The 26,856-nt window shown below is 37.3% G+C and overlaps 1 protein-coding gene and 1 non-coding gene across 2 annotated transcripts; one reads left to right on the top strand and one right to left on the bottom strand.

The window, feature by feature from the left end:
• The first annotated feature begins 808 nt into the window (after positions 1–808).
• On the top strand, positions 809–25,943 carry LOC129953708 (tRNA (adenine(58)-N(1))-methyltransferase catalytic subunit TRMT61A). Its single transcript, XM_056067081.1, has 3 exons — positions 809–1,533; positions 9,802–9,971; positions 25,668–25,943. Exons 1-3 carry the CDS (start codon positions 906–908, stop codon positions 25,848–25,850), a joined length of 981 nt encoding a protein of 326 aa, XP_055923056.1. The 5' UTR covers positions 809–905; the 3' UTR covers positions 25,851–25,943.
• Trnal-caa (transfer RNA leucine (anticodon CAA)) lies at positions 25,152–25,265 on the bottom strand. Its single transcript has 2 exons — positions 25,228–25,265; positions 25,152–25,196 (listed from the first exon to the last, which is right to left on the bottom strand). It is a non-coding gene; the product is annotated as a tRNA-Leu (tRNA).
• Positions 25,944–26,856: the final 913 nt, after the last annotated feature.

Genomic DNA, 26,856 nt, shown 5'->3' with positions numbered 1-26,856 from the left:
TGAGCACATTCCACCCGTCTCCAGAACTTCAGTTGAAACTCTTCTTCGAGACGAGCTAGTGTTACGTTAAAATCAATTTCAATTGATTAGAATCCATTTTATTTTCACAAATAATTTGAGAATAACAAAACTTTTTACTCATAAATTTTGTCATCAATACAAAATTTGACAGCCGGTGTTAAATTAATTTAAATGTAAAATGAAAAATGAAAACGTAAATGCTCGGTATGAACGAAACATGTAATTAGATTGCATTAATATATAAATATGAGGTTATTACCGAATTTATATTTCTAAGATTTCAGAAATGTTTCTATTCTTATACAAGTTGCTCTCTTTTTCTAAAAGAAATCTTAAACAAATTGTTGTATGATTCGATTTTTCAAGAATTCCCTATCGTACAATTCAAAAAAGAAACGAAAAACTACAAAGATCTGGCTAAGAAAGTTCAGAGAAATCTTAGAAACATGAATTGGTCATTACGTCCGTATTCGTGAAGAAATACATCTTATCTATCATGCAATTACTGTCTTCAAAATTCCGGATCGATATCAATTAACAATTTTAAGATTTTTTTCATCAGATCATTACACTGGAAACCTTAACCGTGACTTTTTCCGAAAATAATTTAAAATTTCTTACAAAACTATTGTAAAAAAAATAAAAACAAAAAACAAGTTACCAAACACACCTATTGCCTGTTGGTACTAGCTGATGATGTAATCAAACCACAAGTAAAACAAACGAAACACGTTCCACAAATAAGTTTCGATCCAACACGTGTTTTGTTTGACATCTTGCTGTCATTCATGCCAATGCCGCTTTTCGTTTTCTGTTTACATTTTTTTCTTGTTCGGCGCGTTTTGTTAATTTAAAAATTTCAAAAACAAAAAACTATATTAAAAATGAGTTTCCTAAAACCAAAATCTATTATAGAGCAAGGCGATACGGTAATTATTTATCTAAGTGTAAATAGTATGCATGCAATCGAGGCCGTACCCAATATTGTCAACAAAAAAGGTGAAGTTATCGAGTATGTCTTCCAAACGAGTTTCGGTGCATTAAAAGTTAAAAACATCATTGGTGTTGAGTATGGTAGTAAAATTGAATTAACCCGTGGTTGGGCGTATGTCTTGCAACCAAATCCAGAACTCTGGACCCAAACCTTACCCCATAGAACACAAATCATTTACACACCTGACATTAGTATGATTCTATTTCAATTGGAAATTAAGCCGGGTAGTGTTGTCATTGAATCGGGCACTGGTTCAGGGTCATTGTCACATTATTTCCTACGTGCAGTTAAACCTTACGGGCATTTGCATACATTTGATTTTCATGAGGCGCGAGCTCAGCAAGCACGAGAGGAATTCCAAAGTCATGGACTCGGTGACTGTGTCACAGTGTACCATAGAGACGTTTGTCAATTTGGATTCACAAACGAATTAAAAGGCAAAGCTGATGCAGTGTTTCTTGATTTGCCAGCACCACAGTTAGCTGTGCCGCATGCCTTCGAAGCTCTTAAATCTTCTGGTAAGTACTTGGGTTTGTATAGATTGTATAATGTAGGTATGTACGTATATTAAGTATCAAATGACATACCTATATATTCCGTGATGTTCTTAATACCTAACCTGTTGAGTTTAACGATCTTTGTTTGTACAGAATACATAGTTCATTAGTAGAGGAATTGGAAGATCGAAGGTTGGGTTTAAAATATAACTCAATTTAAAGACACAAATGTTATTTTTTCTTGTACCTTAGAATGAGAAAAAAAATCTATTTTTCTGCATACCATCTCGGTCAAGGCCAAATATACTAAGAGTATGAATACGTATAAGTATTGAAATTATTGTTACTTCATTACAAACTTTTATTGTACTACGTTTGTTGATTAGGTACATAAATTGATAATTTCAATAAAATGTTATGTTTCGAACATTTTAGATACAAATTAAAAAATTTAACACTTGTTACTAAAATGAAAAATATGTTGTGTTGAAATTAGAAACTTACAATAATAAAACTATGAAATTATAAACCTACAATTTTATTGAATTTAAAGGGAAAACTAGTTGTGTAGGTAAAATCTAAAAGTTGATAAAGTTGGTTATTGTCATAAGCCTAGGCCAAGGCTGCGCATGTGTGTCTATTTTTGAATTCGTTGTACCTATATGGGATAAGTCGTCAGTTCATTTTTTAATAAGTCGACCTGCTCTCTAGCCCCATTTCTTTGTCATTTGTATCCATCTTTGGTGCTTAAGTCTAGAGCTTCCCAGCTCCAACTCAGCCTTCTTAATCCATTTATGACGTCTATATTTCCGGTTCTATTGCGAACATCTTCATTCCTTTGACTGGGTCATATGTTCAGAAGTTTTCTTTCCATTTTGGTCTGACATATTCTCAGCTGGTCAAGTGTTTTTGCAGTAAAACTTATTGTTTGTAGTTAGTAAGTATGAACAGGTAGAATAGCAGAATAGAGGATATAATTCATTGTGTCTGCACTTTGATCCAATTGTATAATTTGTTTAAGGCTCCAGAATGTTTCCAGCTATTTGTGGTACGTAGTTTAGTTTCTTAATTTGCTTGGTCCTTATAAGAGATAACAATTTAATATCAAATGAAGCTTCATTAAAATATTTTCGAACCCAAGCATTAGCTTCTTCTATTTTATTATTTACATCTATTTTGTCTTTTAATTTTTACAATAATAAATACTTTTTTTAGTTGGGGCTACAGCGCATTGTGCTCCTGGGCCTCAAGTAATAACTTTCTTTAGCTTACTCGATCTCTAGCTTGCTGCCTCCAGTTTTGAATACCAAGTTGACGTGTGTCGGCCTCAACTTGATCACTCCACCGGTAGTGAGGACTGTCTCTGATTCTATTTCCCTTAGGCTTGGCGTTGAATACCTTACGGGCTGTAGCTTCGATGTTCATTCGCTCGATATGCATTACGAGTGGCAAGTCGCTGTACAGCTCGTATAGCTTATCATGATACCAGATGTTACTTTGCCTGTCGACACAAACCGGACCATAGATCGTACGCAAAACCTTCCTCTCGAAGATACCAAACGATCCCTCATCCGCCTGGGAGAGGGTCCATGCTTCTAAACCATAGAGCAAGAGTGGGATGATTAAAGTTTTGTACAGTGTCTCTTCGGTACTTCGCGATATTACCTTATTCCTCAACTGCTTTCTTAGACCAAAGAGACAGCGTTTGATCTCCGCACTGATGTCATTCGCAGAATTAACAGCAGTGTCCAAATAGACAAATTCGTTTACCACCTCAAAGTTACTTACTTACTTACTTAAGGTGGCGCTACAGTCCGGGGCGGACCTGGGCCTCAACCAACAAGCGTCTCCAGCCAGCTCGGTCCTTTCTTTGACAGGGTCCAGGCCTCAGCGCCATAAATGAGAACCGGGATGATGAGTGTCTTATAAATGGTGATTTTACATGCTCGAGAGAGGACTTTACTTCTCAATTGCCTTCTAAGTCCAAAGAAGCAGCGATTTGCAAGAATTATTCATCGTTTGATTTCAGCGCTGGTGTCGTTGTTTGTATTAATAGCGGTGCCTAGGTAGACAAAGTCCTTAACTACCTCAAAGTTATAGCTGTCCATGGTAACGTTTTGTCCAAGACGTCGTCGTTCAGTGTCCTTTTTTGATGACAGCATATACTTGGTCTTGCCCTCATTGACCACTAAACCCATCTTCTTCGCTTCCGTCGCAATGCTCAAAAACGCTCCACTGACATCACGCTTTGATCTTCCAATTATGTCAATATCATCTGCGTATCCGAGTAATTGAATGGATCTTTGGAAGATTGTGCCTCTAGTGTTGACGATTGAGTTTCGCACAATTGAACGATGTTGAGGAAGTCGCATGACAGTGCTCCGCCTTGTCTAAAACCTTTTTTGACATCAAATGCATCGGTGAGATCTTTTCCGACCTTGATATAGCAGCGTGCATTCTCCATCGTCATTCTGCACAAACGGATAAGTTTGACAGGGATGCCAAAACTAGGCATTGCTCTGTAGAGCTCTTCCCTATAGATGCTGTCATACGTGGCTTTAAAATCGATAAAGAGATGGTGGATATCGATTTGAAGCTCCTGGGTTTTTTCCAAGATTTGCCGTATTGTGAATATGCTTTAAATAGTTCGGCAGTGATGCCGTCAGCTCCAGCAGCTTTGTTTGACTTAAGTTTAGACATAGCTATCTTCACTTCGTCAAGGTCGGGTAGGCGGAATTGTTGATCTGCGTCGCCGAGGTTGAGTGGTTCTATCTCCCTTACAGCGGAATTCAGTTCGTCATCGCCGTTATATAATTTAGAGAAGTGATCTTTCCATATTCTCAGCATCGACTGCGGTTCTACTACGATGTTCCCTTGATCGTCTTTACAGGCTTCGGTTCCTGGCTGGTACCCTTGGGAGGTTTTTTTTACCTTTTGGTAAAATTTACGAATCTCATTCCTGTTGTGACATCCCTCTATCTCCTCGATCACGCGCTTCTCATGCTCTCTTTTTTTTCCATCTTAGAAGCCGGTGTTACTCTCTCCTCTTCTGCTCGTAGAGCTCGCGAGCAGTTCTAGTCCTTTTGTGCAGCGCCGTTTTGTATGCCTCTTGTTTCGCTGCGTGCGCTTGCCGGCATTCGTCGTCAAACCAGGGGTTTCGCTGTGGTGGCCGTGTGAAACCTAGCACTTCAGATGCGGCATCTCTGATGGCTGCAAGGCAATGTTGCCACTGGCTTTCAATGCTTAATGGAGGCAGCATAGGACTCCTTAAGAGGTTATTAGAGACTCGATCGGAAAAGGGCATGGCAGTCTCTGCGATTGTAGCTGTTTAACGTCGAATCTTCTCACCGTAATTCCTTGTTTTGGCTTGGATCGGGATATCCGTAGCCGTACCTTGGCTACAACGAGGTAGTGGTCCGAGTCAATGTTGGCCCTCGGAATATTCAGATATCCTGTATACTGGAGAAGTGTCATGCCTTGATCCAACGTGGTCAATCTGGTTGACAGTTGATTGATCAGGAGATTTCCATGTCCCCTTGTGGATATTGAGATGTGTGAACTGCGTACTAGCTACCAGAACGTCTCGCCCCGCAGCGAAATCGACCAGCCTGAATCCGTTGTCGGAGGTGGTGTCGTGCAGGCTGCATCTCCCGATTATGCCACCAAAGATGTCTTCTCTTCCTAGATTGGCATTCAAATCTTCTAAGATAATTTTAATGTCATAGCCAGGGCACTTCTCATATGTTTTGTCCAAGAGCTCGAAGAATATGTCTTTGGTGTCTTTCTCCTCTGTTGGGGCATGCGCGTATATTAGGCTTATGTTGGGAATTTAGCCTTGATGCGGATTGTCGTGATGCGCTTGCTCACACTTTTGAAACTCAAGACTTTTTGCCTGAGTCTAGTTCCAACAACAAATCCACACCCAAATAGACGCTGTCTTTGTTCTCGGTAGCAGTCGCCGTAGTATATATCGCAGTCTTTTAGTTTGCCCGGTCCATCCCATCGCACTTCTTGGATGGTGGTAATATCTGCCTTGCAGCAGTTTAGGGCTTCCGCTAATTGTTCGGCTGCACGTGGTCTGTTAAGGGACCTAACATTCCACGTACAGATCCGAAGTTCGTTGTCCTTATTTCGTTTGCGTGGGTTGTCGACAGTGAATCCGTCCGCATCCGAGGCTTGTTGGTGCTTCGCAACTAAAAGTATTTTTTACGTGGCCAGGAAGTCACCCCGACGGCACAACCCCCAACCTGGAGGGCCAGATCCTTAGTATAACTCCAAGGAAGAGGAGCCAGATAAACCGCTCCTTACAGGCCTGGGCTCCGAATATGTCGAAGAAGCCCTATAAGGTGTTCACTAAGTAGTTCAACCTTACTGGAACTGTAGACGTCACCGTTGATTCCATCTTGAGAATTCGTCCGCTGCCGCCTGGATAAGGAGAGGTGCCTTAGTGGAAACATCTTTCCCCCCCTCCCTCGTTTGCTGCCCCAACAACTTTCCACTGGGGTTGGAACCCAATCTCCAGTTGAGGTATTACGCACCCGATGTTCACCGCGGGAAGGTGAGAGTAGGAGTTGATAGACAGAGGTGAGTTTTGAGAAAAACCTGTGGACGCTTGTGTCCTCTTGAGTGCACATGTCTACCATATGAACATCATCTATATATTTATCTATCTATATTTCTAATTCATCAGCATACATTAAACATTTTTAAGAAGAACTGGGATATCAAATATGTTAAAAACAAGTGTCCCAAGGTGACTTCCTTGAGGAACTCCACATGAAACTTGTAGGGTACTAGAGATAAAATTTCCTAGTTTCACGATTTGCGTCCTATCATCAAGGTAGCTATATATCCAAACCGATAAAAAAATGTAATGTAATTGTGCAGTGCAATGAAATCGCCTTTAGAAATTAAAAAAAAATGCAACATGATAAACTTTATTGTAAAGTAAAATAATTTGAATAATTTCAAAATTAATGTTTTTTAAAAAAAAAAACAACAACCATTCAAAGAGTAGGTACATGATTTACTTGAAAAATATTCGTAGAAAACATTGAATCATATTATAAGGGATAAATCTTTTATCTTTATTTGAATAATTCCATGTTAAGTTTCCTAGAAATCAAGTCTGTAGACTTCATTGATTTAGCATCATTTTGATTTGTTCCATTGTCTTCGGCTTATCGTTTTTCGAAAGTGTTTTAATCGTCTTACCAACATTTTTAGGCCAGTTTAATGGATCCAAAACAAGATGAAAGAAATGAGGAGGGAAACAAATGTTACATAAGCCGAATCTTTGACATCTGTACTCTTTTTTCCCGACTTAGCTTAGGTTAGGTTAAAGTGACTGGTATTGTGGTACTCTTAGCTCAATGAAAGTAGTCTTATTCCCTTACAAAACATGAAACACTGATTATGTTAATATGATTGAGATAGTTTAAATCGTTATAAAGGAATTCTCCTAGGTAATTCTTGCGTGTTTGAGCTAGAGCAGGGCATGTACAGAGGAAGTGAAGCTTTTACAAAAGTCATTTGAGAACACGCCTAGCCACGTAGCGCGCTATGACTCCGATTATGGAGCTCATATGCAATCAGATTAGAGATAGCAAGCACCTTGAGCGCTTTAAATTTAGCGTAGGGCAGATGTTTTTCGTGACCTGATACCTCGTTATGTTTTACACCTGATGTTTGCCTTCTTCATAGCGTCTTGCATTAGCAATAGTTTACATGTAGCGATTGGTAAGGCATTAGTCAAACGAGGTAGGATAGGTTGTTCTGTACCATCTGTGGAGAGCTAATCTGCCTTAGAATTTCCTGGGATGTCTCTATAGCCCGGCACCTAGCAAAGGCGAATATTATGTTATGCCATCTCCATTAGAGATGATCGACATTTATGGATTATTATAGAGTTTTTTAGAAACAGAGTCCATAGATGGTAAGTCATCTTCATTACAATTAATTTAAGCTTCAACATATTTCTTTATTGTTTTTTCACTGGTCAACTGAGAGCTGAAATTTATTACTCTGTGATTTTTTTTTAAACAATTTCCAGCGAGCGATGAAGCTCATTTTTGACTCAAGGGGTAAGTTAATAAGCAGAATTGTCCATTTTGGAGTGAATATCAGCCAGCAGCATTTCAAGAGCTACCAATGCATCCAGAAAAAGTCACAGTTTGGTGCAGTTTATGGGCTGGTGGCTTTATTGGATTGTGAATAGTGAGCGCTACCGTGAGATGATATCCAACTTTTATTTGCCCAAAATGCAAGAGATTTACGGTCCCACATGTCACACAGCATGCGCAACAATGGACTTATTGAGAGGCGAGTTCGGTGAATATTTTATTTAACATTCGGTACCGTTCAATCGGCTGCCTAGATCGTGCAATTTAACGCCTTTAGACTGTTTTTTGTGGGGCTATCTTAAAGCTCATGTCTATATAGACAAGCTCCGCTTCAATTGACGCATTGGAAGACAATATTGAAGTATTTAGTCCTGAGATACCGGCCGAAATGTTAGAAAGAGTATGCCAAAATTGGACTAAGCGGATAGACCATTTGAGGCGCAATCGGGGTCAACATTTACATGAAATAATCTTCAAACATTAAATTATATGGACCGTACTATGGATTTAAATAAATATTTCAGCATTTTTTCAGAATTATATGTGTTTTTTTTTTTTTGAAAAACTTTCCTATAGCCTTTAAAAAATTCACCTTTAGTTACCCTGGTCAAAATGTTCTTTCAAAGAATGCAGTTGATTGTAAATGAAGTCCCTTATGTTTTCTGGACCGGTCCATTAATATTAACAGAACTTGAACTAAATACACGTTGGGAATAAGTAATTTATTGTTTCCCTTTTATCACCCATCCGTATTTTGATGTTAAAGCTACAGCAGCATCAGTCTGATCGTGCATATTTGAGTCAATGCAAGTTCATTACTTACATATGTCTTTTTTTCACCTAAGCCTATATTACTCTGAACGTTTTTGTTGAAAACGTCCTGAAAAATCAACAACACTTTTTTCTTAATTGTTCAAAAATGTTCCTTCTAATTTTTTTACTTTTGTTTTCATAAAAATATCCAACGTCCCATTTTGGACAAAAATATCAACTATGGCACAAGCCTTTCTGCTGACATAAATTAAATTTAATTGCTTTCGCACCTAATTAGTGTGGTCACTACCTCCCTACATACGTAAGACCCAAAGTCCGTTTATTCCGCCTAACTCTTGAGAATGTTCTTAATGGTCATCACACATCACATAAATGTGTGTCTTCTGTTATTACCATATCCGTGTGCCTCAATCATTAGTTACAAACGACTCCTCCATAAAGGATTCAACTATAAATACCAGGCAGGCAAAGGTACCTAACCTATCGTATCGCTGTTTCATGTCTCAAAGTGGCAATCACTCTACATCGAAATTGACAAACGGCATAGACTTGCAATATTCCCATATTAACAAGCATAATAAGGTGCGCATGCGCGCAATCGATAACCAATCCTCAGAGGTGGTCATGGACACACTCTTACATCAGTTCAACGACAATTACGACGAACGACGCGAGCGACGTTTAAAAACAAATAATACTAAAAAAAAACTTTAAGAGACAACTTCTGGTTGCATCGAAGTAGTGGAAGCAGCCATCGACTGACAGATGGACAGAAACAGAAAACCGAAAGAAGACAGCCAAAGAAAAACCTCCATGTATATATGTGTCTACCTCACTATACGTTATGTCAACGCTGAATATGTTCGCCGATAGGTAATTTGTTTAATTAATTGCGTAAACGACGATGACGACGACGAAGAATACTTGCTAGAAGTCCATCGCTGGAGCGCGCGTCGTCGCCGCTCCTTTATAAATATATACACACAACGTCGCGTCGTCGCAATCGATCTGCTTATACTTTTCCTTCTGGATGTAGTACCTTCAAGAGGTATATTTGTAAATCAATTCCATATCCGAGTTCAATTGGCACAACTCGATGTTTTGCCCTTGTCCAAGAAGACTTGTGACAAAAAGCCTCCCAGCAGCTACTAATCGTCAATTGACTATATATTTGTTTGTAAAAGTTAAAGGTGAGAAGGTATACTGAGGTGTGTCAATTTGGAAATCAATTGACAGAAAAAAGAATGCCCTGAACAGCGAAACGATATTTTCTCCAATCTTTGGCTTGGATTGAGGAGATGGTGATGGTGTCCTTTATATTTGTTATAAGCTTCTATTTAAGATGATGAAAATAAAAATGAAAATTAAATTAAAATTGTATCTTTACTTATAGGTGGTAGATTTTGTTCGTTCTCGCCGTGCATTGAACAATCCCAACGATGCTGTGAGGCACTCCAACAACTTGGATTCACCGAGATTCAATCACTTGAGGTACTGCAATCCGAAGACACTGTAAGAACAAAAAATATCCCAGTTATGGACCTGGAATTCTTAAAGCACAAGGTATGTTTTCATATTATGAGTTAGTGCTTAGGCACTTTAGTTGGACATTTATTTAAAAAAAAAAAGAAACAAAAAACTAGTTTTGAAATAAGATTTACTTTTTTCAACTCGAACAAGGCCAACACTACTATGGTTGGTTGTATGTCATAAATAATTTGAAATACAGCTTAACCGAACAGGTGAGCATCAATTAAGGCAATGTAATGAAGCTATTTCGGCTCAGCGTGATTATGTTTTGGAGGCGATTTACATCGAGTGGTTAAGTTAAGTATCCCTTGCTTAGTTCAGTTTGGTTAAACATTGACACATGGCAGGGTAAATTCGATACAACATCTATAAAGCCATGTCCCGCTCTTCTTCTATTGAAAATTGCATACAGGTACATAGTAGATGATGATGAACCAGTTTGCGGTTTTCCTGATATTTTCCTTTTGGAGGTGAATGCCGAAGGTGTTAAACACTGCAACTGTTGCGCGGATGGCGGATGGCAGCGAGGTGGCATTGGCACCCTCAACCTGAAAATAGTAACGTTTGGTTTAGTGAATTTTATAGAGGAGCGAGAAAAATAACCTAGCATATCGTTTTTGTATTTTTTTTTTGTTGAGGCACATTTATAAAAAATGTGCCGCTATTAATAGAGGATATTTTTGGAGAACTTCATATAATGCCTTGGACATTTGAAGCTATTTTAAATTAAATTTGATTTTAGTTCAAAAATTATAGAAATGTTTGGTATTAAGTTGGAAAACATAGGATGGTGGTTCTCTTAAACGAGATAAACTGATGAAAAGTCTGAATAATACACCTCCAAAGAATCCAATGATACTTACGGAATTGTGTCCTAACTTTTAGAAAGTTTTTAAATATGTAGTTGGAAAACCTATTTTTTTTTTTTTTTTTGAACCCATCGAATCACCAATTTTTACAATGGGCAATTATCATGGAACATAATCAACTTTTTTTGCAGTTAACTGCATTTATTGAACGCAAAATTCGACCAAGGTAGCTAGTTAATTTTTCTGACATCATTGATTAAAAACTTGGAACTTTGTGTACTATCATTTGACTTGATAGTGGGAAGGTTCAAACGAAATAAAGTTCTTCTAATATTGGTAGATTTTTCGCAAAAAAATTCAACCAATTTTCTATAAACGATGTAAACATCCAATTTTATCTGTCAAAAGTGACAGAAAAAATAATTCTTAGTCAATGGGCAGGTTCAGACAACATAAGGGACTTGAAAGAAAGGCGAGTTTCTAGTATCTGATTGGCCAGCTGCCAAAATATTGATTTCCAATTAAGGTAACTTTAATGGAAAGTTGACTGGAAAGTTAGCCAAGAAAAATCTCCCTAACTATCAAGTGAAGTCTACTTCTAACAAAATGACAGTTGATTATGTTTTTTCATTCAACTGAGAGCTGAACTTTGTTACTTTATGATTTATTTATTTTCTGCACAACTTTATTTGATGTTTTCTGTAAAAGAGTTAAGTGTCAATTTGGAAAAGAAATAAGTAATATTTTTTCACAATGCAAAACACAAATCGTAATGGACTTGTAGCTTGCCTAAGGAGTGTTTTGTATACAATAATTTCGTTACTTTTAGTACTATGAACTTAAATTAGAGATTTTGTAAAGTAAAGCTCTGAATTTTAAATTAATGTAACTTGAAAAACTAACTAGTTGCTTTGGTCAAAATGTACGTTCAAAGAATGAAGTTGACTGCAATAAAGTCCCTTATGTTGCCTGAACCTGCCCAATCGTCACCAAATTTTTTTATAGCAAACCTAATTTTTAATATCGGGTTTTTCAATAAGAGCGTTACAAAAGTTTTTTTTTAATTAAAAAAAAAAACTGTTTTTGATATCAATGAAATTCTTTATTCCTGTGAAAGCAAGTTCGATACCATTATGTATGGAACCCGATTTCATTTGCATGGCCACCACGGGCACTCTCGCAGATTTTCAACGGTTTTCAAGCATAAATGCTGCAATTTAACGGTCGACATTTGTACGAAGTTCATCAATCGTCACTGGCTTGTTGGCATAGATTATAGACTTGACGTGTGGCTTGTGGCGCGGCCCTGTTGGAACCACATATCCTCCATATCCATATCATCCGATTGGGTCCAAAAATATTCGGTTATCACTGGCGATCCCCATTCACATTAACGTGCCGATCTTTATCATCACGGAAGAAGTACGGGATGCAATGATGACTGACGGAGTACGTGTGGATTGCTCCCTGACGAAGCCATTCAGCCAGAAAAGAGCCTCATTGCTGAAGATCATTTTTCGATAAAAATCCTAATCATTTTCAAGTTGTTGCTCAGCCCAATTAACGAACATACGACGCTCCAGTTCTTGCGTCAATTTAATCTTGTGAGGATGTAGGCCAAGATATTTTCGCAAATTCGCCACAACGACGTCACAGAGATGCCCAACGCTTGTGAACGACGTGAGAGACACATTTGGGCTTTCTGCAACTCAAGCCTCAGCGGCAGTAACATTCTCGACACTACGGGCACTTCTTTGCCTTACTGGAACGGCAACATTTTGTACTGTGGATTTAAATTTTTCCACAATTGTTGCTCAATGGATTGCTTAATTGTTGATCTGCTAGGACAATTTGACGACCATAAATCAGACCTCGCACTCGTAACGTTGAGGCCACTGACTCCCAATTTCGGTAAAACATTTTAATAATTTCGACTCGTTGTTAGCGCGCATATCTTTCCATCAAGGAATGGCTAACCTTACTAAAGAGCAATGCCAAAAGTGCGGCAAGAAATGTGGCGTCGTTTAGTGTCCCTGTCGCCTTACTTTTGTAGCGTCTCTGTTGAAAACCCTGTGTTTTCAATTAATTGGACGATTGACCACTAATTGGACATATATTTTTAATTGGCAAACAGTTTTTGAGCAAGAACCAACAACAAAAGCTTACGCGATCTTGAAAACTACGAAAATTGGAATAAATAAAATGTCACCTTTTGGCAAAATAACGAAAAATAAATTACACAAACATAGGTTATAAAGGAACGGGTTAAGATGAACCCCCCCTCCGATAGTAAAAAATGCTTGTTTTTAACTGTTCTATACAAATCCGTAATTAAACTTTGTCGCCTAAGTTATCGTACTCTCCCCGGAACAAATTTTACAAAATAGTCGTTATTGCCTGCATCATTATTTTTTTATTTTATTTTTTGTCTAAAATTTGGGTAAAACCAACCAACCGTACAAACGGACAATTTTCACTTGGTATAAAATTGGAAATTGTCACCTAATGGGATGATATTGAAAGACTTCTGATAGTAAGGCCAATATTAAGAGATCCTCCTATTGTGAATACTTAATAGCTTAAGGACTCGAATTTAAGGCAATTTTTTAGTATCTGATTTTCCAACTGTCAAAAAATGTCATTGTAATTAAGGCAACTTTATTAGAAAAGTGACTAGAAAGTTAGTTAAGAAAAATCTCCCTTACTATCAAGTCAAGTACATTTAGGTCAAAATGACAGTTGATCATGTTTTATCATTCAACAGAAAACAGAACTTTATTACGTTCTAATTTTTTATTTTGCACAATTCCATTTAATGGTTTGTGTAAAGGGGTTCCTTGTCAAATTGGAAAAAGAATAAGTAATATATCTTTACAATACAATAGACTTGTAGCTTCGCTAAAGAGTGTTTTTGTTGGTTTTGACGCGATAAGCAGTTAGAAAAGTAAAGTTCCCAATTTAAAATGTTTGACACTTGAATTTACGTTCAAAGAAAGCAGTCTACAAAAGAAGTTCATTATGTCATCTGAACCTACCCAATAATTTGACAAGTGCAGACAACGTAAGGGACTTCATTTGCAGTCAACTACACCGTCCCCCAACTACAGTTCGATAGAAACTTACAGATTTTCTATGCATTCTAGATCTTGCTGCTGGGAGGATATGACATCCCTAGAAGACAAGTAAATTCACTTTTACATACACAGGGATCAAAAATTAAGAGTCTACTATGAACGACTTAAATTAATTGTAGTGTAAGGCAGAGGGGTCGGGTTAGGTTATAGTGGCTGTCCAAGATGGAACGGATACACTTAGGCCAGTTTAATGGCCCATTGTGATACCACATGAATCTTGAGGCTTCCTCCTAAGCTCAATGGAACCAGCTAGAGTCCCTTACGAAACGTGAGAGGCTGATTATCCCGATATGATTTAGATCGTTTAGATCGTTAAAGAAGAATTCTCCTAGGTAATTCTTGCGTTTTCGAGCTAGAGCAGGTCATGTGCAGAGAAGATGAAGAACCGTTTCTTCCTCTTCCTCGTCCATACAGCTTCTGCAAAAGTCATTTGAGAATACGCCTAGTCTCATGGCGTGCTTTCCTATTAGACAGTGTCCGGTTATGACACCTATTATCGAGCTTATATGCGATCTGCTTAGAGAGAGCAAGCACCTTGAACGTTTTAAATCCAGTGTTGGCCAGATGTTTTTTGTGGCTTGACACGTGGTGATGTTGGTCCACCTGGTGCCTGCCCTCCTCACAGCGTCTTGCATTAGTAGCAGTTTACAAGTATCGATTGGTATGCCAGTACTTGCCAAACGTGGTAGGATGGGCTGTACTGTACCGTTCCTGGCGAGTTCATCTGCCTTACAGTTACCTGGAATGTCTCTATGGCCCGGCACCCAGCAAAGGTGAATATTAAACTGTTGCGCCATCTCCATTAGAGATGATCGACAGTTATGGACTGTTATAGAGTTTGTAGAGACTGAGTCCAGAGATTTGATAGCGGCCTGGCTGTCGGAGAAAATACGGATATCAGATGTTGATATCACGTTTTCTTTGAGCCAAGACAAGACTTCCTTAATCGCCAAAAGTTCCGCCTGGAACACGCTACAATGATTGGGAAGGCGGAATGAGAGACTTAATTTGAGTCGTTCAGAGTACACACCACCACCAACCCCTTCTTTGGTCTTTGAGCCATCTGTGTAAAAGTGGATTGACTCATCCTCTAAGAATGTCCTATCCTCCCAAAAAGATCTGGTAGGTATAGAAATCTGGAAATTCCTATCGAATTGTAGTTGGGGGATGGTGTAGTCTGTGTGCTTTGGAATTGATTCTAAGTACCTTAGAATTACGGAGTGGCCAATGTTGTTGTTAGTCCACTGCGACGAAGCATTGAGGCGGATAGCAGAGCTTGCAGCTATTTGTTTACTAAATATGTCAAGAGGTGTAAGGTAGAGCAAGGTGTCCAGTGCCGCAGACGGGGTCGTGCGAAGCGATCCGCTTATACATAGGCAGGCTGAACGTTGAACTTTATTTAACTTATCCCTGTTTATACCCTTCTCTAAAGCAGTCCACCATACTGCTACACCGTACGTTAAAATCGGTCTGATTACCGATGTGTATAGCTAATGCTTGATTCTGGGTTGTAAACCCCATTTATTACCAATAGCTTTTTTGCAAGAAAAGAGAGCTACAGTAGCATTTTTGACTCTTTCCTGTACGTTGCGTTTCCAATTTAGTTTTTTGTCTAAGACAAGACCTAGGTATTTGTGCTCGTCTGAGAATTTTAATTGGATTCCTTTAATGTAAGGAGGGTTGACAAATGGAATTTTGTATCTCCTCGAAAATAAGACCAAATCGGTTTTGTGTGGTTTAACACCCAGTCCACACCGATCAGCCCAGAGTATTAGTCTGTCCAAGGCATTTTGTAAGAGTTCTTTTAGGATATTAAGATGCTTTCCTGAAACTGCTATAGCAACGTCGTCCGCATAGGCTATCACTCTGAAACCCTCCGCATCCAGACTAGTTAGGATTTCATTCACCACTAGGTTCCAGAGGAGAGGGGATAGAACACCACCTTGCGGTGTCCCTCTACTAACGAATCGTCTGCTAGAAGAGTTGCCCAGTTTTGAATTAATTATTCTGCTAGTAAGCATTTAATGAATTAACTCCCGAAGCGAACTCTCTACATTTAGAGATGTCAGTGCAGAAGTGATTGCAGATGTGTCCACGTTGTTAAAAGCACCTTCGATGTCAAGGAAAGCAACCATAGTGAACTCTTTATGATAGAGGGAATATTCGATGGTGCGTACTAAAGTGTGTAACGCTGTTTCCACGGATTTACCCTTACAGTAGGCATGTTGAGACGAAGACAGAAGTCTTGTATCGATACGTGCCCTTAAATGGATATCAATCAATCTTTCCAGGGTCTTAAGAAGGAATGATGATAGACTTATAGGTCGTAAATCTTTAGGATTAACTTGGGAGCATTTACCTGCTTTAGGTATAAAAACAACTTTAACTTCTCTCCATGCCGAGGGAACATGGACCAGGTAAAGACAGCTGGTAAAAATTGCCTCAAGGATTGGTGCAATTATATCAGAAGCTTTTTGTAATTCTGCTGGTATTATTCCATCTGGTCCTGCAGCTTTAAATGGTTTGAAGCTGTTGAGAGCCCATTGTAGCTTATCCTTTGTGATCAGACTTTGTGGATATGTTGTATTTGAACTTGAACGTGCAAAGCTGTTGCAAGTTTCGGTAAGAGAACTACCAGGAAAGTGAGTGTCCAATAGTAGGTTCAGCGATTCATTACTTGAATTAGTCCAGGAGCCGTCTGCATTTTTCAAGCAGCTTGGCATAGCTGGATTAGTTAAAAGAATTTTCCGTAACCTAGAGGCTTCAGAAGTTTCTTCTATCATGCCACAGAAGGATCGCCAAGAAGATCGCTTGGATTTCCTTAGTGCCTTCTTGTAGATTCTTAGGGATTCTTTGTAGGAGTCCCAATGAGAGGCTAGTCTTGCAGCTTTGGCCCGGTTGAAAAGTTTCCTACATTCCTTCCTGAGCGAGTCAAGCTCTGAGGCCCACCATTGTGGTTTCCTCTTTCCTCTTATGTGGACAAGCAATTTCTAGCGATCTGTTCATAGCTGAGGTAAGGTCATTGACTTTGTTGTCAAGTTCGTTAGCGTTAGAGGAAGGACTAGATAGTCCAGGTTCTAGTAAACTCTGTAATGAGTTCCTGTATAAAGCCCAGCCAGTTTTCCGATAGTTTCGAAAAGTCAATGGACTCGGGTTATCATCCACCTTTATATTGAACTGGATATGTCTATGATCAGAGAACGAGTGTTCTTGGATACTTTCCAGTCCAAGATCATATGGTGTATACTATCTGAGACAAGAGTTATGTCTAAGACTTCTTGTCGAGTTTTAGTTATGAAGGTTGGTTCATTACCAACATTACTTACTAAGAGGTTAGTACCAAGAATATAATCAAAAAGAGACTCACCTCTGTCGTTGATATTCGTACTGCCCCATACAGTATGAGGCAGAACTTATGGCGAAAAAAATGTATTGTCCTGGCTTATAGAAAACGTGCTATCAACATCTGATATCCAGATTTTCAGACCGTCAGGCACAAATAAAATCTTTGGACACTGCCTCTGAAAACTGTATGTGAAGTGGTACACCAAAAAAACAGGAGTTCAAATCCGAAATAAAAATCCTTTTAAACTCTTACAAATAACTGAAGAAAAGATCAAAATTTGGCAGCTAAATAGGTATTTAAATTTATGTAACATACATTTATCAGTTTTCTACGTTTCATTGGACAAACAAAATTTTATCTGATTTTGATCTAAAATCAAATTTCAAAATCTAAAAATTTCCCCTCATTGCACGAACTCCAGTCCAATTACACAAATTTGAATGAAAATTTGACAAATGAAATTTCTGAAATGTTAAGTTCTAAAATAAACTGTTCTAGTTCCTTCAACTAAATTTTCGTTCGAATAGTTTAATTGGCTGCACTATGAAATCTCTTGTGTCTTCTGAACGTACTCATTCAAATAACTTGGCATGGTTTTAAAACGTAAAAGTTTCTTTCGTGCGAAAAGAAAAACCATTCGATGGCCAATCAAAACCGTCATTAGTCTAATTTGGTTTAAGTATTTTCTAATAATGTTTACTTACTACAAGAATGTATTTTATTCAAAACCCCTTGATCCTTGCTGAAGTAAAAATGCGTCTACCACTTCAGCGAGTGCGAATTTCACACGCTCTATACTCGTTTCGTATACCTATCGAAGTACAGAGTAATACCGTACCCTACACATTTTCCATAGGTAACATCTCTTAGCGAGCGAAAATTACTTTCTAAAACTTGCGCATCGTTCATCTTCATTTGGTTTTCTTTCTGGTGTAATAATTTCGAGACACAGTTCGTATGAGACGTATCTAAAATATATATACATTGGAAGACTGCATTACTATGGCAATGGTGAATATGAAGAGAAATATTTAAGCGCCTCAGTCTAGGTTGCCGCCGAACCGCCGCACAGTGGGCTAAAACGAGGCTTAGCGTACCGAAACTTTAACTTTTTTAATTCTTAATATTTTTGAGTGAGATTTAGAACATAGATTGCTTTTAAGTGTCTGTGAACTGAGCATAACTTATGTGACAGCTGTCAAAAAGACCAACTCCAAAAAAGCCTTTTCAGATTGAAAACCACGCGTCTAAATAAACACCCGTTATATAGAAATATACAGGGTTAGCCTTTTTTAAGTCAAGTTTGTATAACACGATCCACTGTGTGCCGCCCGCCCGATCCGTTGAAGACTATGATTTTGTACCTTTGCCTTTAGTGAGCGGTACGACGACGACGAAGACTTTTGCGGTGGGGAATATCAAACCATGTAAAAGATCGATATTCGTTAAATACGGTTATAACATTTCCAGTGTTTGATTTATGGGCTCTTCTATTGGAAGGCTATGTTTGTTTCTTCTTTCTCCTTATAATAATAATGTGTGTTGTCTACAGGCAGAGGAACCATCTCAAGTGCAAGCTCCGCAATAGCACTCTGCGCGACTGATTTACATGGGTAATTTTCAAAATTACACCAAAATGATTTTCTTATTGCAATTGCGTTCTCTAAGGTAATATTATAGGCTTTAAATTGATTCAGATGCAGAGAGATTGTTGTTTTTCTTAATTTGATTAGGAACCTTATGCATGAGAAGAAGAAGAGGGACTACTTAGATGTAATTATGAAAGCATTAAATATTTTAAAATTTTGCTTTAGTTTAAATTTAAGGGGTTCGGATAAAATGTGTTATAAATAACCATTTTTATTTAAACGACGTTGAAAATCCTGTACATTTTATTGTATATGTGTTTTAGATTTGTTTTCAGAAAATTGAATTCGTTTGATTTTGAATTTTCTATTTTAGTGAAATCTGAAAATTTAACAGCAACGTTTTCAAATTTAACATTTGATACAATGCTTCGTTGCCATATTTTGAATTTTTTAAAATTTGTATATCTTATTGTAAAGTGGGTAGTGGGTGGGTATGTATTTGGGGGAGAGTACGATAACTTTGGCGCCGAGATATAATAACGGTTTTTGGTAGAGGGGCTTAATACAAGCATTTTTTACTATGGGAGGGGGGGGTCTATCTCCCCCCGTTTAGGCGGTAGGGGCAATTTAAAAAAACATGTACTTTAAATGGAAAAAAAATAATTAAAAAATAACGGTAATACTTACAATTAAGTATTATACCTTTTTTTAAAGCCAACACTTGTGTCTAGTAGCTTGTTTTTAAATCAAGTCAAAACTATGCATAGTTTGCGAAAAACACTGTTTTAAACTCAAAATTTGGTCAAAAAAAAAGTTAAAAATATGGTTTAGAGTGTAATATTTCGAAACTTTTAGATTATCTACAATTTTTTTTTTAGAATACATTGCCCTTATTTATTTTTTAACGAAAACTGAAAACTAGATGTTTCTATGTCTTCTAGTTTTTGAGAAAATTGAAAATTACCAAAACAAAATATTTCAATTAAATTACTTTTTTTATATCCAGTTTATTTAGATGCATATGAAATTTTGCATGCACTCACCGAACCTTTCACCCTCTCCACCTTGCACCCACCCCAAATCCTATAGTGAGCCCAAGCAGGGGGGTTGCAGGCATCTTACTGTTTGCATTAGAAATTTCGTATATACCTACATATGTGATTGTTGTTTTATTTTGGTTTTGGGGTTTTTAAAACTACTTTTTAAAGAGTTTTTTTGGTATTTACTTTCAGGATAATTGTTAAAGATTAGGTCATTTTGTGAGTCAAGTAAAGCAATTCATTTAGCATAACCCAGAATGCACCACGAGGAGGTAGAATTGCATTGCATTCCGCGTCCCAGTCAGTTAGTTTTTAAGTAAGTCAGGAATTATTGAAAAATAGTCACGTTAATTTTCAATGTGTTGAAGATATGTAAGTCTCGTCAATGAATTCATCGTCCGTACTAGTGTCACTGTGGAGTTCGTTAAGTTCGTCATTGATGGTCAAGAGCCGTGGTTGTTTTGGCGGTAACACATCTTCTAGGTGTTCACTGCAAACGTCGGGAGGGTCGAAGTGCTTTAGTTGCAGACCTACACTTTCTTGTCCATTAACCAAACATGGGTATACTTTTTTCATATCTAGTAAGAATTCCATTATTTGGGATCCCAAATCGTCTTTATATTTTTTTTCAAGGCAATATTTTCTATAAAAGAAAAGTGCCATATATTGATGGATGTGGAGTGTGGTTTTGCGGCATAAAATTGTTTTTTTCAGAAGTTTATTTTGATTTTCTAGATCGTTTATTGTGTTAGTCTTATCGGCTTTGTCGACATATTCGCCTTTGCTGTGGTTTGTTACGCCATGACTAGTAGAACTGGAGAATAATTTTTCAACACCTATGTATTGGCGTGCGCTGTCGGTACAGATACGACTTGTATTGGGGTTAACATATTTATGAATATAAGGCCACAAATCTTCCCTACATTTGGAATTGACTTTAAAGAAACGTCCGACTTTATCTTCTTTGCAATATAGCCCCAACACTACAATTGTCATCTGTTCTGTGACACGGCCTTTGTGGTATTTTCTTTTCGTTAAAAATGTTTCATCGATTTGAACCGTTTTTTCTTCACCGCCAATATTAATATCAATATGGGAGGATATTATTTCGGCTATTTCCCGACAATAATTATAGTAATCTATGATGGTAGATTTACTTAATTTATCTTTATTGTCGTGATTTCGCCAAGCGATTAATTGCTAATTTGAGAATTTACGAAAATATTTAAAACAAAATCCTTAAATTGTAGCTTAAGATTTAATTAATTACCTGGAAAACCATGTTTACAGGCATTTTAATCACAAAAGAGATAATTATAGCAAGCACTTCATTTATCTCTAGCCGACATTGAGGGCCATGGAAAAATGTTCCTATTGATGGGTTGATTGTATTTCTACAAGTTTTGTCACCTTTTCTTTTTGAGCCCTTTTTTGAACATCGCCAAAACCAACCGAACTTTGATCTTTTTGAATTTTCCACGGTCATTAAAATATCACAACACAGAGGTGGAGTAGACGTTTTGGAGGGAATTAACCCGATTTCTTCCAAAAACGCGAAACTTTTTTCGTTTGTTGATACCAAATCCCCAAACGAACAAAAAATCGAAAAATTATTTAATTTTGGGTGAAGAAGTGGATGTTTAGCCGCCATTTTTAAAAAGGGAATCCGACTTATTCAAACGTTAAATGGAGAATGGCTTTGGTAAACAATAACCTGCACCAAACTTGTTAAAAAAAACGGTTAAACATCAAATGCTTCCTCTTGTTATTTATGATCTAACTATATAGGTACATACTTTTTACTATGGCTGCATTATATGTGTGTACATAGTTATATGCATATTTATGTATGACATAAACATATGTGCATGTTAAGAAACTACGAGAATTTGCTTCCGTTGTGTTGTTGTAAAGGTAATGCAAATTTTTTTATAATGCAATACATTTTTATGCTCAAATATATTAAATGTTAAAGTTTTTGTCAAGTACCTAACGGTATATTTAGAAAAAAAGAGATTGAAATGGACATGACATATATGTACATATGTTTATGTATATAATATCAATTATTTTTTAATTCAGCTTATTTAAATGCAAAAAAAACTTTGAATGCACCTCATCTTGCACTCACCGAACCTTGCTTCCTCCTCACTTTGCACGCACTCCAACTTGCACCCACCCCAAATCCTATAGTGAGCCCAAGCAGGGGGGTTGCATACGGATCCCACTGTTGCATACAACCAAACTTGCACCTACCATTGTTACTATCAAAATAAGATTTTTGAAGCAAAAAAAAAGAATTAAATTAAAATAGTAGTTGTAGTTATTTTCAATTTTCTCAAAAACTAAAAGACATAAAATCATCTAGTTTTCAGTTTTCGATCAAAAATAAATAAGGGCAATGTATTCTAAAAAAAAAAATTGTAGATAATCTAAAAGTTTTGAAATATTACACTCTAAACCATATTTTTAACTTTTTTTTTTACCAAATTTTGAGTTTAAAACAGTGTTTTTCGCAAACTATGCATAGTTTTGACTTGATTTAAAAACAAGCTACTAGACACAAGTGTTGGCTTTAAAAAAAGGTATAATACTTAATTGTAAGTATTACCGTTATTTTTTAATTATTTTTTTTCCATTTAAAGTACATGTTTTTTTAAATTGCCCCTACCGCCTAAACAGGGGGAGATAGACCCCCCCCTCCCATAGTAAAAAATGCTTGTATTAAGCCCCTCTACCAAAAACCGTTATTATATCTCGGCGCCAAAGTTATCGTACTCGTGCCTGTATTTGTATGTATTAAGCAGAATTGTGGTAAACTTAAAGGGCCAACGCGTCGACTCTCTGACGTCATAAACAAATTTAAACTTTCTGTGTCAACGCACTGTCAAATCTCACAGCGTCAATACTTTAAACGTTGACTATCACAAAATTTGACATTATAATGTTTATCTAACCCAACCTTATTTTCAATTTTTTCTTATTAGTGTCTGAAAGAATGTTAAAATTGGTACAATGTAATCATATAACATAATTTGTGCGTAGTTTTTAATTGTAGGTCTACAAATGACGTCATTTTTACGTAAAAGAGTCAACGCGTTGACCGTTTTGCGTTGACCTTCCAAAAGTAAGAAAGTTTTTAGGGAATAATTTTTGCTAAATTAATGTATTAAACCGAAAAAGTAACAACATTTATAAGAATGTACAATCCTCAACACCCTCATTTTAGTTGTTTCAAAAAACGGACAAATGGCTAAAGATAGTGTAATAGCTTTTTGCGTTCTTAGAAAAAAGGGCATTGTATAAAAAATCCTTGAAATCTCCAGACCTCCCTTGAAATCTCCAGACCTCCCTTGATTTTACTGGACCTCCCTTTAAATCTACAGACCTCCCTTCATTTTTCCAGACCTCCCTTGAAATCTTCAGACCTCTCTTGAAATTTCTAGACCTCAATTGATTTTTCTAGACCTCCCTTGAAATCTACAGACCGCCTTTGATTTTCCCAGACCTCCCTTGAAATCTCCAGACCTCCCTTGAAATCTCCAGACCTCCTTTGATTTTTCCAGACCTCCCTTGAAATCTCTAGACCTCCCTTGAAATCTCCAGACCTCCATTGAAATCTCTAGACCTTCCTTGAAATCTCCAGACCTCCCTTGAAATCTCCAGACCTCCCTTGAAATCTCCAGACCTCCCTAGATTTTTCTAGACCTCCCTTGAAATCTACAGACCTCCCTTGATTTTTCTAGACCTCCCTTGAAATCTCCAGACCTCCCTTGAAATCTCCAGACCTCCCTTGAAATCTCCAAACCTTCCTTGATTTTTCTAGACATCCCTTGAAATCTACAGACCTCCCTTGAAATCTCCAGACCTCCCTTGAAATCTCCAGACCTCCCTTGATTTTTCTGGACCTCCCTTTAAATCTCCAGACCTCCCTTGAAATCTACAGACCTCCCTTGATTTTTCCAGACCTCCCTTGAAATCTCCAGACCTCCCTTGTTTTTTCTAGACCTCCCGTGATATTTCCAGACCTCCCTTCAGATCTCCAGACCTCCCTTGATATTTCCAGACGTCCCTTGATATTTCCAGACCTCCCTTAATATCTCCAGACCTCCCTTGATATTTTTAAACCTCCCTTGGTTTTTCTAGACCTCCCGTGATATTTCCAGACCTCCCTTAAGATCTCCAGACCCCCCTTGATATTTCCAGACCTCCATTGATATTTCGAGACCTCCCTTAAGATCTCCAGACCTCCCTTGATATTTCCAGGCGTCCCTTGATATTTCCAGACCTCCCTTGATATCTCCAGACCTCCCTTGGTTTTTCTAGACCTCCCGTGATATTTCCAGACCTCCCTTAAGATCTCCAGACCCCCCTTGATATTTCCAGACCTCCCTTGATATCTCCAGACCTCCCTTCTTTTTGCTAGACCTCCCTTGAAATCTGCAGACCTCCCTTGATATTTCCAGACCTCCCTTGATTTTTTTAAACCTCCCTTGATATTTCCAGACCTCCCTTTTAAATCTCCAGACCTCCCTTGATTTCTCTAGACCTCTTTTCATATATCCAGACCTCCCTTGAAATCTCCGTACTTCCCTTGATATTTTTACAAGACCTCACTCGATATTTCAAATCATTTTTCAAATATCAAACTCTGATTTGTAACTGCATATAATAGGCTCAGAACAGTTGGAACTTATTCATAAGCGCTAGCTCTGATTGAAAAAAGCAACAACCTTAATTTGTATATATAATTGAATAGTGCAATCATGGAACACAAAATTTTGTTCATGAAAGCAAGCTGTCTCTTTAATACCACACGATACAAAGCGTGAAGGCAGCTCTGCTTTTTACTCCATTTGCTCTTCTATTTTATCAAGAGCTCATAAAGCGCGCTCCGATTGACAAAAAGTAACACAAACCTAACGTTCGCACTGTGTTTAAATGTAAACATATACAGAGTTTTAATAACCCCTTGAGGGCTGTAAATTCTTTCAAAAAAATCAAACGAAACCCTAATAAAATAATTATTAACGAATTGATTTCAAAACTGTCGTCAAAAAAATGTTGATTGCATTAATATAGAAAAACATAATATTATCCAAAAGGAAAAAATCTTGCAATAATTCGTTTTATAAACCTCTTTCATCATAATGAACTAATATTTTCGAATAAAATTAATTCAACTGTATTAGCGCTTAAAAAAGATCCAATAACTTTTCTTTACTAAAATTGCAAGTTTAGGTAAGTCGTGCCAGCCACATTTGAAAAGAAATATTTCACATTAAAAAAAAACTTTGTCAGAAGTGGGATTCGAACCCACGCCCTCAGAGAGGACCAGAATGCTCAACCCAATTAACTGGGCAAGATTGCTCTTGAGTCTGGCGCCTTAGACCGCTCGGCCATCCTGACATATGTTGACTTGTCGGCAAAGTATGAACTTATAACACTATAATAGTTAATAGAAAAATTTGATTCATGAATCAACTTCGTACATATTTACTTTAAATACAAATAATACCAAAAGATAAAGCAACGTATGTACTTTTACTTTAAAGCCTGATTTCGAAGTTAGAACTATTCTATTTTGAAAACAATGACAGCTTAAATTTATTGCTTCCTCGATGCTTTTTAATAAGTTCTAATTGACGTGCATTATTGATACTGGCGCCATTGCAGTTCGAATTATATAAGACTTCGGATGTACTACATCTAGAAAGATAAAAAGAAATTGAAACAAATCTATTGTATATTTCTAAGAATGTATAAATTGTACCTACATATCTAATTTATGTATCATTTTATATTTTTCAGAAACCTACATCTAGTGTCAATAATGATAATGGCGAAGAAGCTGCATCTGAAAAAGAAAAGAAAGAACCAACAAAAACTCCAAAAGAAATAAAGAAAGTTCTCACATCAATGGCGCCACTATCCTTACCAGGTCATACTGGTTATTTGACTTTTGCAACATTACCACCAGCATTTGCCAGATAGTCGAATCTAATTCGTGTTGTCAGAGTTCTATGGCATAATATGTTTGTTAATGAAGATAAATAAATTGATACATTTTATAGAAAAATATTTACTGATGTGATTTTTTTATGATTTTATTCTAATGTATTTTTCAGTTAATAGACTTTAAGGCTTTATAGATTTACGAGGGTCGTTTGAAAAGTCCGTGCAAAGTCAGACAGATAACACTACTGGTGCATATCGAGGTAATTTACAGTTAGTAGCATGTCTTGAAAGAATACACACCAAGCTTTAGCCAGGTCGGTCTATTGGTTTGTGTTTGACATTAGTTTGAATTGAGGAAGTCAAAAAATGGACGAAAAAGGATTTAGTGTGTTGATTAAACATTACTTTATGAAAGGCAAAACTCCTCAGGAGACTAAACAGAAGCTTGATAAACATTATGGTGACTGCACCATAACAGAACAGTTTACAAGTGGTTTCAAAATTTTCGGAGTGGCCACATGAGGGGATATGGTGATGAATGTGTTGTGGGTATCTCGAGTGAACGGGTAGATAATATTCTGCATCAACATTTGGACATGAGAAAGCTATCCGCAAGGTTGGTGCCCACAAAAAAGTTCTTTTCCATCAGTTATGGTTAATTAGGCCAGTTTTATGAATTTGTGCCCAGCTTTACGATTGAAGTAATACAAATAAATTTTAAAAAGAAAAAACCTTAGCAGTTGCGACCGCAAAACTATTGGAATTAGGATTCCAAATCGTTCCACATCCCCCCTATTCTCCAGACTTGTCTCCGTCGGACTATTATTTGTTCCCCAATATGATGAAATGGCTGGCGGGAAAAAATCGATTCAAACGAGGAGGTGATTGCAGAAACCAATGGCTACTTTACAGACTTGGACAAATCCTATTATTTGGAAGGGATCAACAAACTAGAGCAGCGTTGGACGAAGTGTATGAGCCTGAAAGGAGACTACGTTGAAAAATAAAAAAGGTTTATCCGGCAAAATTAATCAGTTTTATT

This window comes from Eupeodes corollae, chromosome 1, assembly GCF_945859685.1.
Source record: "Eupeodes corollae chromosome 1, idEupCoro1.1, whole genome shotgun sequence".
Lineage (NCBI taxonomy): Eukaryota > Metazoa > Arthropoda > Insecta > Diptera > Syrphidae > Eupeodes > Eupeodes corollae.
Note: the sequence above shows the minus strand (reverse complement) of the source record. Positions and strands in the feature narration are given on the sequence as shown.